This window comes from Etheostoma spectabile, chromosome 16 (genome assembly GCF_008692095.1).
Source record: "Etheostoma spectabile isolate EspeVRDwgs_2016 chromosome 16, UIUC_Espe_1.0, whole genome shotgun sequence".
Taxonomy (NCBI): domain Eukaryota; kingdom Metazoa; phylum Chordata; class Actinopteri; order Perciformes; family Percidae; genus Etheostoma; species Etheostoma spectabile.
This window is the reverse complement of record NC_045748.1, coordinates 13998446-14013931: the sequence shown is the minus strand read 5'-3', so window position 1 is coordinate 14013931 and position 15486 is coordinate 13998446. Positions and strand designations below refer to the sequence as shown.

At 39.2% G+C, this 15486-nt stretch overlaps 1 protein-coding gene across 1 annotated transcript in view; it reads right to left on the bottom strand.

Annotated features, from left to right (window-relative positions):
* map1b (microtubule-associated protein 1B) overlaps positions 1-10639 on the bottom strand; it is a 17596-nt gene extending 6957 nt beyond the window's left edge. Inside the window, exons 1-5 of the mRNA XM_032540071.1 lie at positions 10234-10639; positions 8254-8355; positions 2425-2507; positions 1451-1591; positions 1-1051 (exon numbers count right to left, since the gene is read on the bottom strand). The exon at positions 1-1051 is cut by the window's left edge and continues 4122 nt beyond it. Of these exons, the coding sequence (XP_032395962.1) occupies positions 1-1051; positions 1451-1591; positions 2425-2507; positions 8254-8355; positions 10234-10420 (1564 nt within the window). The 5' untranslated portion in view covers positions 10421-10639. The remainder of the gene's footprint in view (positions 1052-1450; positions 1592-2424; positions 2508-8253; positions 8356-10233) is intronic.
* Between the last annotated feature and the right edge of the window lie 4847 nt (positions 10640-15486).

Sequence of the window (15486 nt, the reverse complement as noted above, 5' to 3'; positions counted from 1 at the left end):
TTGCTTTTTGAGTGACAACTGGCTGCTTCAGAAAGTCCAAGTGCTTTAGCTTTTCTAAACCTTCAAAGATGTGATGCTGGGTGGCATTTCCAGGAAAGAGAACACGCACAACCTTATCTAAGGGATTTGCAGGGTGCCAGACAATGAGTGAAGAGATAGAAGTCAAATAGGACACGGGGAACTCAGATTCTTTTCCATTTGGCAGCAAAATGGAAGCGGTGTCTTTTTCACTTCCTGTCCACTGCTTCATGAAATGCTGCATCTCCTTGCTGTTCCTTGATGGATTCAGCACATACATTTCAAGCTTCCCAACACCCATTTTCTGAAAAAGTATGAGTGGTTCTATCGTGTTTCCAACAGGCCTCTGCAAAGGCTCTAACCTCAAATTTAGCTTGGTGAGGAACTGCTGAGTGAACGCTGCCTCCTCAACATTCCTACGCACTCTGTAATTAGGTTCAGGGTTCTCCAGGTTTTCAGGAAGATTCAAAAACACAACACCAATATCTGGAGAAATCATGTTCTTCACCCAGTCGCTGTTAGCTGTCGAGCCCTGTGACTGCTCTTCCTCAATCTCTGCAACCTTTCTCTGCAGCATGCTATTGATGCCTGGCAGGTTGTCGTTACCAATGTGGGTCAAGAGGATGGAGTCCACCCGGTCTAGATGTCTAACCAGCTTCCAGAAGCACGACTTCCTGTCCGAGCCACCGTTAATGAGCATGTTGAAGCCATTGACAGCAAAGAGAGCAGAGTCACCGCTACCAGCAGGGAAAATGTAACAGCATGGTTTGGAAAGTTTGAGGAATCCACCTGAGGTTGGTGGTTCTAACATGTCAAAAGGAGATGGGATCTCTACTGATTCAGATAAATACTCTGTGAACTCCGAGAGGCCTTCCATTTCAGGGAGTATGAGAGTGGAGTTTAGTTTCATGTTAATGAAGTCCTGCAGGTTGTGTTTGTCCAAATTGGAGTTTTTCCACTCGCCTTGTTCAGGGCAGGACAGTGTTAGGTTGGCTTTGTTTGCCGGGTGTATGGTGCTGAGCAATTCACCAATCTGTGCATGAGAAAAATTAAGTGACTTTAATTTTTAATATGTCAGAGTCCGTAATGAAATGAATAGTGCATTGTTTCAGTATGTGTATATCTATACACCTATACTGTATGAAGGTTTTTAGACCATTGCAATGCTAACATAGGAGCTTTTAGGGAGGGCAACCACTATGCATTTTTAAATTTTTTGAACGGGTTTTACTGACAAAAATACAAAATGTTCTAATTCTATAAAAGACAATGGAAGTCTTCCACTAATGTAAAACATGAAAATCGACAACAATCTAAAACAATTTTCAATTTTTTTTCACGGCAACAACGTGTGTGTATGATCATCACAAAATATTACATTACAGGTCAAATTTGGGTGCATATAAAAAAAGAAATCATCAAGTTGGCTCACCTCTTGGTCAGTGAATATGTCTATGAAGTTGAAGAAAGAGAAAGATCCAGATTGAAGAATTAGTTCCCCGCTGTTTTCAGAGCATTGCCCTGAGAGAACCAGAAGCTTGTGTCTGGCAGTGTCTGAGATCATCAAACGAACCTGAAGAGTAAATGGACAATGATTTAAAGTAACATACATTGAGAAAAAAATATTTATTAAAACTACACAATGATAAAATTAGCCTACTGGCTATAGAGACAGAGAATACAAAGCCTTTCTGCTGCAGCAATCAGCTTAATGATTTAGTGTATTTAAAATATCAACAGTTTCACGTCCCTCAAATCCATTAGCTATTGGCTGACTTGTTCCCTCTGCTAAGTTTGCTTTCACCCCTCTATCTCTTGCCTCTCCCACTCTTTCTGTTGGCCTTTTTCATTCTACTTCAGCAACATCAGCTGTTCTGGGCGGCTGGGCAGGTCAATCCTGCTGTGCTGTGAGATATTACTAATGCACAGTTGGACTGCAGACATGGCTGGGGGGGAGGGGGGGCAATGCTGAAGGAGCAGTGACACAAGAGAAAATCTTGTGTCAGCTGTGCTTCTGACCCTCCCATGTCTTTCTTCTCATTAAAATGCAAAAAGCTTTGCTGCAATAAAGAAAGGAAAAGGCTGCACTTGTTATCCTAGCACTAAATGAGGCATTAGTCCTATCCCTTGAGCTCCTAATTGCTCATATCTATTTTATTCCAACCAATGGCAACACACAGCAGTTCATATTAAAAGGGTGGATAATTGGCCAAGCATGGTTGACAATCATGGCTGAATAATAATCCTTTTCAAGCTGTAATTGCTTTGTAAATGTATATTTATTTATTGCATTTGTGAATCATCACTCTTTAAAAGAAGGATGGACAATTAAATACAAAGTTACAGAATAAAGAAGAGCTTATAATAATATAACAGATTGTCAACAACAACTGTAACTAATTTTACCTCAGTACTGACTGCATCATCTGAAGGGTTGATAAGCACCACCGTCTCCAGGATATTACTTTTATGGTGAAGAATTCTCTGCCCTGTAAAACAAAAAATAGAAAATAGAAATAAAAAAACACCCCGAAACACAAAAGTATTTAATTTACTATCAGATAAGAAGAAAACCAGAAAATATTCACGCTGAAAAGAAGGGATGTTTTTGGATGTTTTGCCTAGAAAAAGGATTCAAATGATTAATTGATTTTCAAAATAGTTGCCAATTCATTTGACAATTGACAAATCAATTAAACAACCAAGTGTTTCAGCTCTACTTAACGTCTGACAAACAATGCAGACAACACACAACATTGTGTGACAAGATTATTTACACACAATTTCAAAACCCAATTTAAAAGCAAAACAATTTCATAATTGTTTGTTCTCCCTGTATAATGGGGACTTGTAGGCCTATAGTTTACCATAGGTAACATTTCCCCCTCATCATACAGAGGTGTTACATCTAAAATGAGACAGGCTCATAATCAATCATGCTAGGTTTCAGATGATTGATTATGATAATGACTTTGTTCCCACTGTGAGTGTGTCTCTGGGGTTCTCTTCTGGTCCAGTTGACGAGGGTATACAGCTACTGTAGCATCATTATTTACCCCAACACATAAGACTTCACTCATTCAACCTGTCTTTGTTTCTTCTTGTTGTCTAATTTCCTCTTGTATCCATGTATCAATTAATTCCCTTTAAACCAACTGATAAAAACCCTGTTTTTATTTTGTTAATTTAGATCAATTTCCGATGGTTAAAAACAAAGGACATGCTACTACTAAAATTCTCTGAAAAAAGACAAACAAGAATGTGTTCCCTGTTAGGTTCAGACGGCAGTTAAATTCAGAAGAATTCATCTCCAGAGACGTGATACTGCAGCAGCTACTTATCTGGCTGCTGGGCCGATTACTCCATATATATTTCATATTGCAGATTCTCATTATGGAGCACATATCCATTAACCCTGCCACCGCCTTCTCCCAGAAGGCTATCACTCCATACGGAGGAACTCTTTCATTCAATGCTGGTAATAGTGAAGTGGCTTCTATACAGTGCATGACTATTAGTCTTTATAAAATTCTGGGGAGTTCAGCAATGGTAGAAATAATGATTCTTTCCCCACTTGTCAATCCTTTAGCAGTTCCAATATTGCACTCCATTTTTTTCATGGAGATTGTTGTCTGAAGGGAATATTATTCCTAGTGTGACTTTGAGCTCTCATATAAACTCAGTAGCATGGCAGAGGCTTATGTAAATGTCAAAAACAAACCTTATTTTTCAGCTTTTTTGTGTGTGTGTGTGGGGGCGGGGCAAATTTTTGGACCAAGTCCTCCAAACCATATGACGATATAGGTCATTTTTTCTAATACGACCCATCTGAAAGTTTCATAAATTAGCACCCCTTACGTTGACTGGAAATATGACCCACAGGAGTGTTTCTGTCCTCACATCTAAACATACTGGTCGCGGTGTGAAACATGTCATTCAGGCTAATACAACCATCATCACAATCCCAGTTGACTCTGGGAGAAACCAGCTTCACTAAGATTTGCTCAAGAAAGACAGCAGTCCTAAACTGATGACCCAAGCTCCTCCATAAGAACAAGTGACTGAGGAAAGAGTTTTCAGGGGTCTGTGAAATGAGATAGAAATAAATCATGGAAGTCTGTTGTTCATCCTGTCATTCTACTGCACACAAGCCGCTGCTAATGTGATAGAAAAGCATTTACCGGCATTTCATGTGATGAAACAGAAAATACAGTAGTACTACAGTAGTAGTAAGGACTTGTAAAGCACAAGGCAGTCACCATGACCACCACCATCAAGCTGCCAAATTGCCATGAGTCTAAGCCAACTCGTCCAAAAATGACAGATTGTCCACGAGGGCTTGCTTGACCCTGACAATTATCTTGATCGATATAAAAATCCTGCATCTCTGTCTCAGTGGGAGGTGAGTTAATGTAACATGCATCACTGAGCTTATGGCTGAATAGAAAGACTGGTATAGCCTGGCTGCCACAGACTGAACCAGACAGGGGAACATCAATGTGGATGGCACCACACCAAAAATAGATCAGTGGAACAACTTAAACTTAGAGTCTGCTTCTTTTTGATAAAAAAAAATAAATGGGACCTCACATATTAGGATTATAATTGTTTGTCCTCATGTGGATGCTGTGTGTGTGTCAGCACAGTTTTCCTTCCTGTCATGTCATTTTCCAACAGAATGATTGATTGGTGCATTGAGCAGCAAAGATGGGGGCCCCTGAGCACAGTTTTCAATGTCATTTGTTCCTGTGCCCCCACACAATCGGATTAAAACGGGAACTGGTATACGTAATATGTCTGGTCATGGAGCTAATGGCACTACCACTGCTGTTCAGCCGGCTAAATCCCAGAACAGTCAATCACCCGCTTCGTAGAATTGATGCCTCAAAAAAACAGCTTCTCTTTAGGAATTAGCTTGTCAATACAACTAAAAAATATTAGATAGACAATATTTTTTACATTTTTATGCCTTCCCACCACCTGTTTCTGTCCCAATTCCTCCAGATATCAATAGAAACTGTAATGCAGCTTGAAAGGTGCATGACTGATGAATGACTGAATCAATCTGCTAAATTACCGCTACATAACTAACCAGTCAGGATCAACGGTAGACGTCAAGAGAACGCATGATTGTATTTGTGAAAAAAATCAGAATGATCTTTATCTGGGACAAATTCATTTGTAAAGGTCAACACAATTCTTAATTACTATTGATCATAAGCTGTAATGTTGTCTTCAACAATCTTACAAGGAGGGTCTTGAGTGGATTTGTGGTTTAGAGAGAGGCTTTTCAGGCTACAGTGCTGTCTGCAGTGAAGCCATAGTGCTGGGAAATCTATACGTAACAAGAAGTATCATATATCCATCAGGGAGACACCGGGGGTCTCCTGTCTTGGCCCGTTTTCCTTCCCTTCCCCTCTTCCTCACTGTGGGGTCCAAGCTTCCTGTGCACTAACGCAGTGTGATGGATAGCATATCATCTGTCAAATAGACAGACATTCACATTCGTCATCCTACGCCTTATACTATCTGCTGGTTTGTGTTTTCCTGTAAGCACAGAGCTCTAAACAATGAATTTACTAAAGGTAAACATAACATACTACTCAACTGATTTTTCTTTTACTACAACTAATATGAGATGGTACCTCCGATAAAGACAGCAGCTCAGTATCCTAATCAACCATCTTTATCTGGAAGAATTAAACTTATTGTTTGATTGGGCTTGACATTTTGAGCAATGCACTTTCTCGCTTTCTTTTTTTAGAGTTAGAGTTTGATGAGAAGATTAATACCATACTCATTTATCTTTTCAGTAAAAATCCACTCAGACCACAGACAGTAGCCCGTAAACTTAGCTTAGCATTAAGACTGGAAACAGGGAGAAACAGCTACGTCCGGCTCTGTCCAAAGGTAACAAAATCTTTACGTGTCATTATTTTTGTGCAGATTAAACAACCACAATGTAACGTGTTGATCAGTGAGCTTAACAGATGCTGGAAGGTGCATTTTCTTAGCCTTCAGACAGTGCCAGACTAGCCAGGCTCTGTCTTTATGGTAAGCTAGCAAGCCAGCTGCTGGCTGCACGTTCATATTTAGCATCCAGTTCTTGGAGAAGAAAGCAAAAAAGCATATACCAAAATGATATTGTATTCTAATGGTATTGAGTATTGCTTTGAGCTGTGTGTCACACATAGTGATTCAAGGACAATTCACAAGTTAAGAATTAATGTACACTTCTATGAAAGCATTAAATCTTAACTTTAAGCAGGTGTGCTGCACTTTATAAACATAAAAACATAAAAGCCCGGAGGAAGCCTTTCACAAAGCAGTTCAGGCATTAAAAGTTCAAAGGACAAAGAAATCTTCCCCTTAAGAAATAGACTTGGCAAAAAGCCTGAGGCGTAGAATATACAGTAAGAGAACAACATTGTTCTAGTTTTACTGCTTATACAGTGTTATCTCTCATAGTCTCGGCTTCATTAGTTCACAGATCAGAATTGCATTTCTGTTTCTGTTACATCTATCTTTATCCTCTTATTTCCTCCTAACCTACTCTATCTTTTCTCATCCCCCTCTCTCCATTGCTCCCATGTTTGTTTTTCTCTCATCCTCTTTCTTTTCACAACCATTCCCCTCACCCTCTCTATTCCCGTCCCTTATTTTTTTTCATGGACAGACACTTACCACTGGGAATTCTACACTGCTAATTACTCCCGAATCAACTACACATCTTGTACTGGGTTGCAAGGCAACAGCACACGGAGGAAGAAGGAGAGAAGAATGGAGGATGGGAAAATGGTGAAAGCATGGTTGGATGAAAGGGAGTGGGTGTTTGGAGTCTCTTTGACTTCTATCTGTAAAATCTCCATGTTTCACATCTTTCTCTTTTCCCTATTGTATTTTACCTCTGTCAGTCCAATTCTGAGATCTGATACTACTGCATTAAAATAAATCACCTGATTTAGTCTGCAGCCGCAGTAGCAGTTGTTGGCTGGATCAATCTATTGGGAAGTATGGAGCCTTCCTGGCTAGTGCCAATATGGAGCAATGCCAAGCAGAGGCTTTAACTGCTGCTGACTGTCAAGGCCATACTGCCCACTGGCAGACCGTCTCACCACACTGGATCTCTTCCATCTCTATAGAGCCTCTCCCTCACCTTGCAACTAATATAGCTATATGAGTACCTTGCAACAAAATGCTGAGAGTGCGTATCCAGGGGCAGGTAATAAAACCCCTCTGCTTAGTGTACTGCATGGAAGGTATAGCTGACTGCGATGTGATAGTGTATGCACGCTGCTGAAAAGTGCAGCAGGAATGTCATTTACTCAAATATAATGCACTACAGTTTTGAGGTAATTGTACATAACTTTAGTATTTCCATTTTCTTCTCCTGTTTAATGTTGTACTTTTTACCCCACTTCCTTTTTTATGACAGCCATGTATAGTAAGTTATTTTGTAGATTCATTTTCACACATAATAAATGCAGATTTAAAAATTATAGTCATCGTTTAGTGAAAAACAATCTTTCTCTTATGAGGTAATTTCATACCTAGAATTTAAGTTTTTGTTTATTTCCTGATTAGATCTTGAAAAAGATGGAGGAATAATTCAATTAATGTCATTTCTTAGAAAGAGTCCCGTACACTGACCATTACGCAAGCACTCATTTATTTAGAAAATAGAACGTTTCGGTCTTAGACCTTCATCAGATGAAGACCAAAACATTGTATTTTCTAAATAACCTGTTCTGCAACTTTTGGTCACATCCTACGAACTTGCCCGACAAAAGAGATGTGTGAAAAGCTTTCCTAGGTTGAAAATTTTACTTTTTTAAATAATTCTAGTGCCTCAACCTGCCATATTGTGCCTCATTTAAAGACATTGACATGACATAATTTACATGTAAAAAAGGTTGAAATATTCCTGTTTTAGGCAGAAAACTATTTATAAAGTGGGTGGTTTTGCAGAATAACCTTAAAATCACCTCGACCAACAACAACATCAACATTCTGCTATCAATGTATAACTTTTACTTAAGATTTTGAAATTCAGGACTTAAAGGAGTATTTTAAATCGTTGTAGTATTACTTATACTTAATTAAATGATCAGCATACTGGGAAAGTGTGTCTCAGTTTTTTTATGCAGTTGAAGCTGTTAGAAACTTATTAATCAAAGCATAATCAGACTGCTAGTGGGAAGTTAGCAGGTGACGTGTTATTTATTTCCAGTTTACCTCTGACATCTGCAGAGAAACGAGCTGAGTGTCTGGAGACAAACAGCTTGAGTTCCTGGTCCAGGTTGCAGTCTATAAGGTTGGTGTCCCATGAGCGGATCCCTGCAAGATAAACACACACACACACACACACACAAAAATCAACAACAAAATAAATTTAAAAAATCAAGGAGCAAGAAACTATGCCAGCAAAGATAACAAATATGTTAGCTCCGCTGTCTGAAAATGAATCAATGCATGCAGACAATACAACAGAACTTGGCAACAGGTCTAACAAATGTGCAAAGTCTCACCCTCACCCCCGCACATACATGTACACACACACATCTTTTTCACTAATCCTTTTGCCTCCAGTTCATTGGAAAATCTTGGAGTGTACATGCATAGACGTGTTACAGGTTTGGCACAAGAAAATAAATCTATAATAGGAAATATCTATAGCCCTGTTTCCGTTTTGCCATGGGCCAGACGCGCTGGTAGCCTCCACTCAGCTGAGTCATGATGGTATCATCCTCATTTCATAATCCTGAATCATGCACAGTAAAGGCCTAATGAAGGCATCTGGGAAGCGACGTGATGACAACTGGGAGACAAAGGGACCTTAAAGTGTTTATCTGTGAGGCAACGAGTCGGTGGACATAAAAGTTTATTGCACTCACAATCTTACTTGTTGAGTATTACAACAGAAGACCTACACTGAAAACAAAGGGTGTGGCAATAATATGACAACATTCATCGATTAACATGAGCAACAGTGATGAGGATGATAAAATGTAGTTTCTTGTGATAAAATGCAGTTTTCTTTGAACAATGAGATATAAGAATAATGTCACATGTTAATACAAAATAGATTAGACAAATACGAAACCTAAAAGCAAACCCTTGTAATGCTTTCTTCTTTCTTCTTTCACCTGGTTTTACACCCATACATTAACAGCGCCATATTGTTCTTCTTTTCCTCCTCTCTCACAAAAACAGTGCACTTAGGCCAGGGAGGAAGACAACTACAGCAGCTGTGGCATTTCTAAAACGCCCTGCTCATTTTGAAAATCGTTCCTTGTGGCTTTCCGTAGGGACCGCAGTGCGGCCCGAGCCACGCCCACCAACCGGTGAAGCGTAAAAGAGCTGGATGCGGGATGATGATGATGAGGATGGAGGAGAGATGTTCCCACGGGAGGAAAGGGAGTTTTAATGTATTACTATTCTGTTATTATAAAAGCAAGCATATCTGTCGCAAAACACAAAGCGTATTTATTCAGCTTTGTCAGCGCAGCTTTCTTCCGCAGCGACACAAGCAGAGAGAAAGCTGTTGCTATAAACCCAGTTGTCGCTTCCCCACTGGAAACTGATGCATATGGGACCCTATGCTCTCCTGAAACAAAAGCCTGACGCGCCTGCAAACAAAGTCCTGGCAAGGTTCTGCGGGAGAAAGAAAAGAAAAAAAAACACACAGCTGCGCTGGAGCCATGCACAGAAATGCGATCCGCTGCATTATTGACGCATAGTCCAGATTTAATGCTGAATCATTGCTGGCAGCTTTTAGGACCTGGCCCACGTGAGTGGCTGACAACAACTGGGCCTACTGACATTAATATGATAAGCTGACTGAACCAAACTGCTCCTCCACGCAGTGTACGGGAGACAAGGAAGGTAACTCACCTGTAGGTTAAAAGATGCGAGTGGACAGTAGGATTTGGCTTCAGCTATACGGTGGATGTTACTGGGAGGGGCTGTTCTAAAAATCCCCTATCATAAACAACATTACCTCTGGTGCAAATCCTTACTCAATAAACAAGGTTCAAATGTTATTAATGACCCATTAAATGCGCAATTCGCTCAGGCGTAATGTGCCTGTCGCGCGTAAATGGTGCAAACAGGTGCATCAGCACTTCTAAGCTATATTGCTGTTCAAGTTCTTGAAGATGAAGATGTTGAGTTCAGCTCATATAGTACTCCATACATCACAACGCTCCATCTCACCTTTCTCTATGTCCGCAATGGCACACTTGAGGTGATCCTCCGTTATGATCTCCCCTATAACTACCAGCAGGTAAAATTTGTTGTCGTTGAAGTGCTGCGAGGGGCCGCTGGAGGATGTCGGAGACGTCCCGGTTTTGCTCTGGCCGCCTAACGTCTCCATTTCTGCAGATTCTACCAGGGTGGCCATCCTCTCCTCTGTCTCTCTCTTTCTCTAGCAACCCTTATACGCGCGCAAGATCCCAACAGCAGCCTCCTCCCTTTATTCGCCGCGGAGTGGTCTCCAGACATACACAGTGGAGCCTTGATAGGTGTGGCCCTAGCTTTTTATACCAGCAGACATTGTGTCATATTCAGTAACCGGGGAGAGAAGAGGGCGCCGGTGGGTTTTATTTTTTTCGCACACTCACTCCACAGCTGATGTCATCCGCAACGAATCAAAGGCTTCCGGAAGTCACTGAGATTTTATGCTTTGTGCATATTCATCAGTGCCGGACTCCTTAGTACCTATTACGCCTACAAGTTTGGTGTGGTGTGGAGCACTTTCACTCAGAGTATGTTTTGAATGTTTTTATTTATAACCATTCAAAATTGTCTGTGGACATATTTTGCAGTGGTCCTGCTCCTGTAAGTATGATCCCAGAGATTTAGTCTCTGTGTGCAGCAGAATCCTCTGCTGGGATGGTCTGTAGCTCAGAAAGAGATTTTGTTCATCAGAAGGGCTGTGAGACATGCTGACAGCTGAAAACCACTTTAAACAAGACTTTTCTGCCTTGATTCTGCATTCAAAAATTGTGTTTGTTGGGTTATTATTTTTGTGTTGATGTTGTCTTCTGCATAAAGCAATACGTGATATGCAATTTGTCTCTTACAAGTCCCCAGATGTCATGGCAGTGCAATACTAAATCACTAAAGTCACCGTTTTGTGCTATTTTTCTATTTCATTAGTGTTTGTTTGGTATTAAAAAAAAAGGATTAAAGCTGATTTTTTTTGTGGACATACTGTATTTTGCAGAGGTCTTGCTTCTGTAAGTGAGATCCCAGAGGTTTATTCTGTGTGTGCTGGTGAATGCTCTGCTGTGATGGTTGATTTATTTTAATAAGATGCGCACAAAGGCTAAGAGGTTTAGTCTAATTCTGGGAGATACTATTTCCCTGTAAGGTTATGTACATACAGTAATTGTGTAATTACAAAAAGGTTATTTCATTAAATAGTAAAAGTAGTTGCATAAAATAAAGGAAAAAAAAATAATGTTGAGTTCAGAGTAGAAAAACACATCCAGAGATGACAGGAAATGGTCAGCACCTATAAATAAAGATTTAATAAATCAAATTTAATTTTTGAGCACTATCAACACAGTAAATCAAATGTTATACAATATTAGAATATGACCCAAGCACTTATGTACTTAACGCCATGAAGTGTTTAGCTCCTAACCCAACAAGTAGCCAAACGTACTGTGTGTCTGATCACAGTTGTCAGCTTTAATCTCACGCAGCTTGGTCCTTCACAGTCTAAGAGTTTCAAGAGCTTCGCATGAAAAAAGTAAACCTCTTTGATTGTGGAAAGTCTCAATCTAGCTAAAAAAAGGCTTTTGAATGAAAGAAATAATAAATCAGAGGGGGGTTTAAAGAGGGGCAACTACAAATGAACAGCAACTGAAAAGCATGGAGATCAGAAGGATTTCAGTATGTTATATTTCTTCAGAAAGGAAAGATTGTACACGTGTAGCCTATGTATGGCATGCGTAGATGTTAAATGTTGTTGGTAGTGAATAATATGCCATTTTATCTCTTGATGTAAATAATTAAAGATGCTTCCCAGGGGATTATTCTGAACAAGCAACTAAAATGTGTCCCTCTGTGAAAGCAGAGAAGAACTGTAGCCGACTGTTGCAAGAACAAACAGAACGTCACAAATTTGACAGCACAGGATGAACAAATGGATACACACGCACACACACGCACACACACACACACACACACACACCACCACACACACACACACACACACACACACTTTCATGCTGGATTTCCCTCTAGCAAGCCTCATTGATGTGATTCGGTCTCATCTTATTGACTTTAACAAGGCTACCAGGGACAGGAGTCCACTCAGCAGCTCCTGGATGTGAATATTTCAGGGCCTTTGTGGCCTGGTGGGCTGGGATTGGTCATCTTCTCCTAAGGCCATGGGAGGGCAAATCAAACATTCATCATATACAGCTGGGAAAGAAGAAAGGCATTAAAAAAACAATAGGCTGCCACCAAAAGTCTCCCAGACACAGGCAAAGGATGAATGTGTGGACCCTCCTCCACACATTCATGGATGAGATCGCTGTAGGATTTTGTTTGCGTACATGTATGCATTTTTGTCTGCAGTTAAAAAAATGAAATGAAAGGATTTTAATAATTCAAAAACCTTAAACCCTTATGAGTCTTACAAACAGGTCACTTGTATTAAAACAACAAAGAAGTGAGGTACATAATGCACTGGGTGAGAATGGAAACCAGAGAGATATATTCAGTGAAGAAACAAAAGATACAATAAAGAGAAACAAGAAAGAGATATTTGCATAATTATGTGAACCCTTACTCTACTTAATGAAAAGGGAATTTACCAATATTAAAAACTTAATAATTTTCATTCCCCCAAGGTTTCATCCTAAAAGGGAGTTTGTCCTCGCCACTGTGCATGGCTGCACTGTCGCACAATGCTTGCTCTTGGGGAAATTACTAGAATTGTTGGGACTTAATATTATAAATTATAGAGTGTGGTCTAGACCTACTCTCTCTGTAAAGAATCTCGAGATAACTTTTGTTGTGGTTTGATACTATAAATAAAATTGAATTGAATTGAAGTCAATAATCTGTACATGTCTTTTTACATAGCCTGATTTTCAATACTGATCCTTTTCAAATCAAATAATTTCGCAGCTCTTTTTGAACAATGCACCTTCTCTGTCCAAGCTCTCTTTCTTCACTCATGTTGCTTTGAAAATTCCCATTTCAAAGTGCTGCGCAAACTATCCTAAGGTGACACACATTGGTAGTCGTGTTTTGAAGCACGTCTGATGAAGTAACTTTAGTGTTATCAAAGTAAAAATATAGTGTGGATACTAAGTCAGAGCTAGTCCTTTTCTTGCTTTTGTCTACTGCTTAATCCTCATGTTGTCCTCGGGTCAAATTGAACCATTTTTCTATATCAATGTTCTTTTTAACTACCCGAAATAACATGATTGATTCCACACAACGCTCTTTGGCAAGCACAAATCTCTATTTTTATTAATTTTGGGGTGTCTTATTCAATTTTATATTTATTTGAAAAAAAAATTGAAGTGGTTTTGCAATAGTATTGAGTAAACGTTAATATGTTCCAGTGTGTGATTATCCATCAACATACTTTCCTTTAATTTTAGTCTAAATAATTCCTAATTTCTGCTTTTCTAACTCAAACATTAGGTATAAATTCCAATAAATGAGGTTTATTTACCATAAATTCCCAAAATAACGGTAAAACTAAAGTTAATAAGTTGGTGTTACGTAGTGTGGAAAACGTCAAATAAAGTGACAAACATTGAAAAAACGTCAAAAGTGTTTAAAAAAAAAAGCACAAAAACGTAAGAAAAAAGACATTGATAAAAAGCGGCAACAAAAGTGTTGATTTTCTGACGGGAAGACAACACAAGAGTTAAAGTGGCTTTTGTTCCTTTCATAACACTGAAACCCCACTCAACTTAACAGTTTTTAACCTGTTCTGGTTTTAACCTTTGAATGTCCCTCATTGTTTTACTGTTTAATGTTCGTTCTAACTTTAAAATATTCGGATTGTTCTTGGAAATGTTCTCGCTTACTGTTTGTTTTACCAGACTTGTATATGCTGTAAGTAAAGCGCAAGATATCTCTAAATCATATCTATTAATGACAAACATCTGCTATGACAGGATTTATTTTCAGTATTGGTTGGCATAGAGACAGCCATCTGTTCCGACTTGGCATGGAGCCACAATGAAGACTTTATTGCCATGGTGAGAGAGAATGGGTTTGTGGGTAATTCATCCTTTCACTGGCTGCATTTTGCTGAATCCTCCTGTGCAAAGTTGGCACTAAATGTTCATAATGGCACATGAGTGCACAACAGTTATTAACATTGAAATTAACTTAATTATGTATTAAATACGTTATTTCAGTCATACTATTTACATGCTATAAATAAGCTCCAATGTAAAACATGTAATTTAGGTGTCCTTGTAAGTCATGCGAGTGCCAACATCCTCAGTATGGGGGAGGCCGAGCAGTGACAGCCAACAGTGTTTGACAAGTAAACTGTTCACCTTGACCAAGGTGGATATGCAATGCATTATTTTGTTACAGATATCGCATAAGGGTTGGTGTTACACTGGTTAAATCTGCTAAGCATGAATGATGTGTTATTTAATGAAGAGAATTAAGGTGGATCAATTGACCGATGGTGAAAGTAACTAAATAACTAAGTACTTTTCTACACCAATACATTTACTTGACGGCTATGGTTATTTCTTACATTGCAGATTAGGATTTTACATACAAAAAAACTTAAATTAAACTACCCAAGTAGTGTCAGCTTCAGCATTAAAATGCAGTTCACATAATGGCATTTCGATTTTGATACTTAAGGTACATTTTTCAGAAAAATTTGAATGCAGGACGTTTACTTAATTAATGAAGTATTTCTTCAGGATGGTACTTTTACGTTTATGTCATTAAAGGATCTTACCACCTAACACTGACACTGGCTACTCCATCTCATCATTGTTCCTCTCTTAATCAGCTATATCAGCCGGCCCTTTGTAAAATTATAACGCCTCACAAAACTTACAAAAAAAGGAACTTGTTGGAATAAGAATGTGTGTGCGCAAGAGAGAACAGAAAAAGTAAAATGCATCTTGAGAGATCTAATGAGGTCTTGCATGGTGTGGTGTGCAGGGTGAATTTTCTTTTTACATTTTTTTAAATTGTATCAATTTCTGTAGGTTATCATGATTAGGTACCAGGAAGTACATCAAATAAAAGCGAAACAACAACAAGGAAAAAAAACATCTCAGAATGTCATCTCTATTTTTACATACTATGCTTCCCTCAATACTTATTTTTGATTAAACCCGCCCCCCCCCCTACCAACCCACCTCCCTTCCCCCAACCCACCCTACCATCCGCACAACTCTCCCATCCCCACCCCCATTTACCCACCCACCCGCACATTGCTGGTCCTCATTCAAG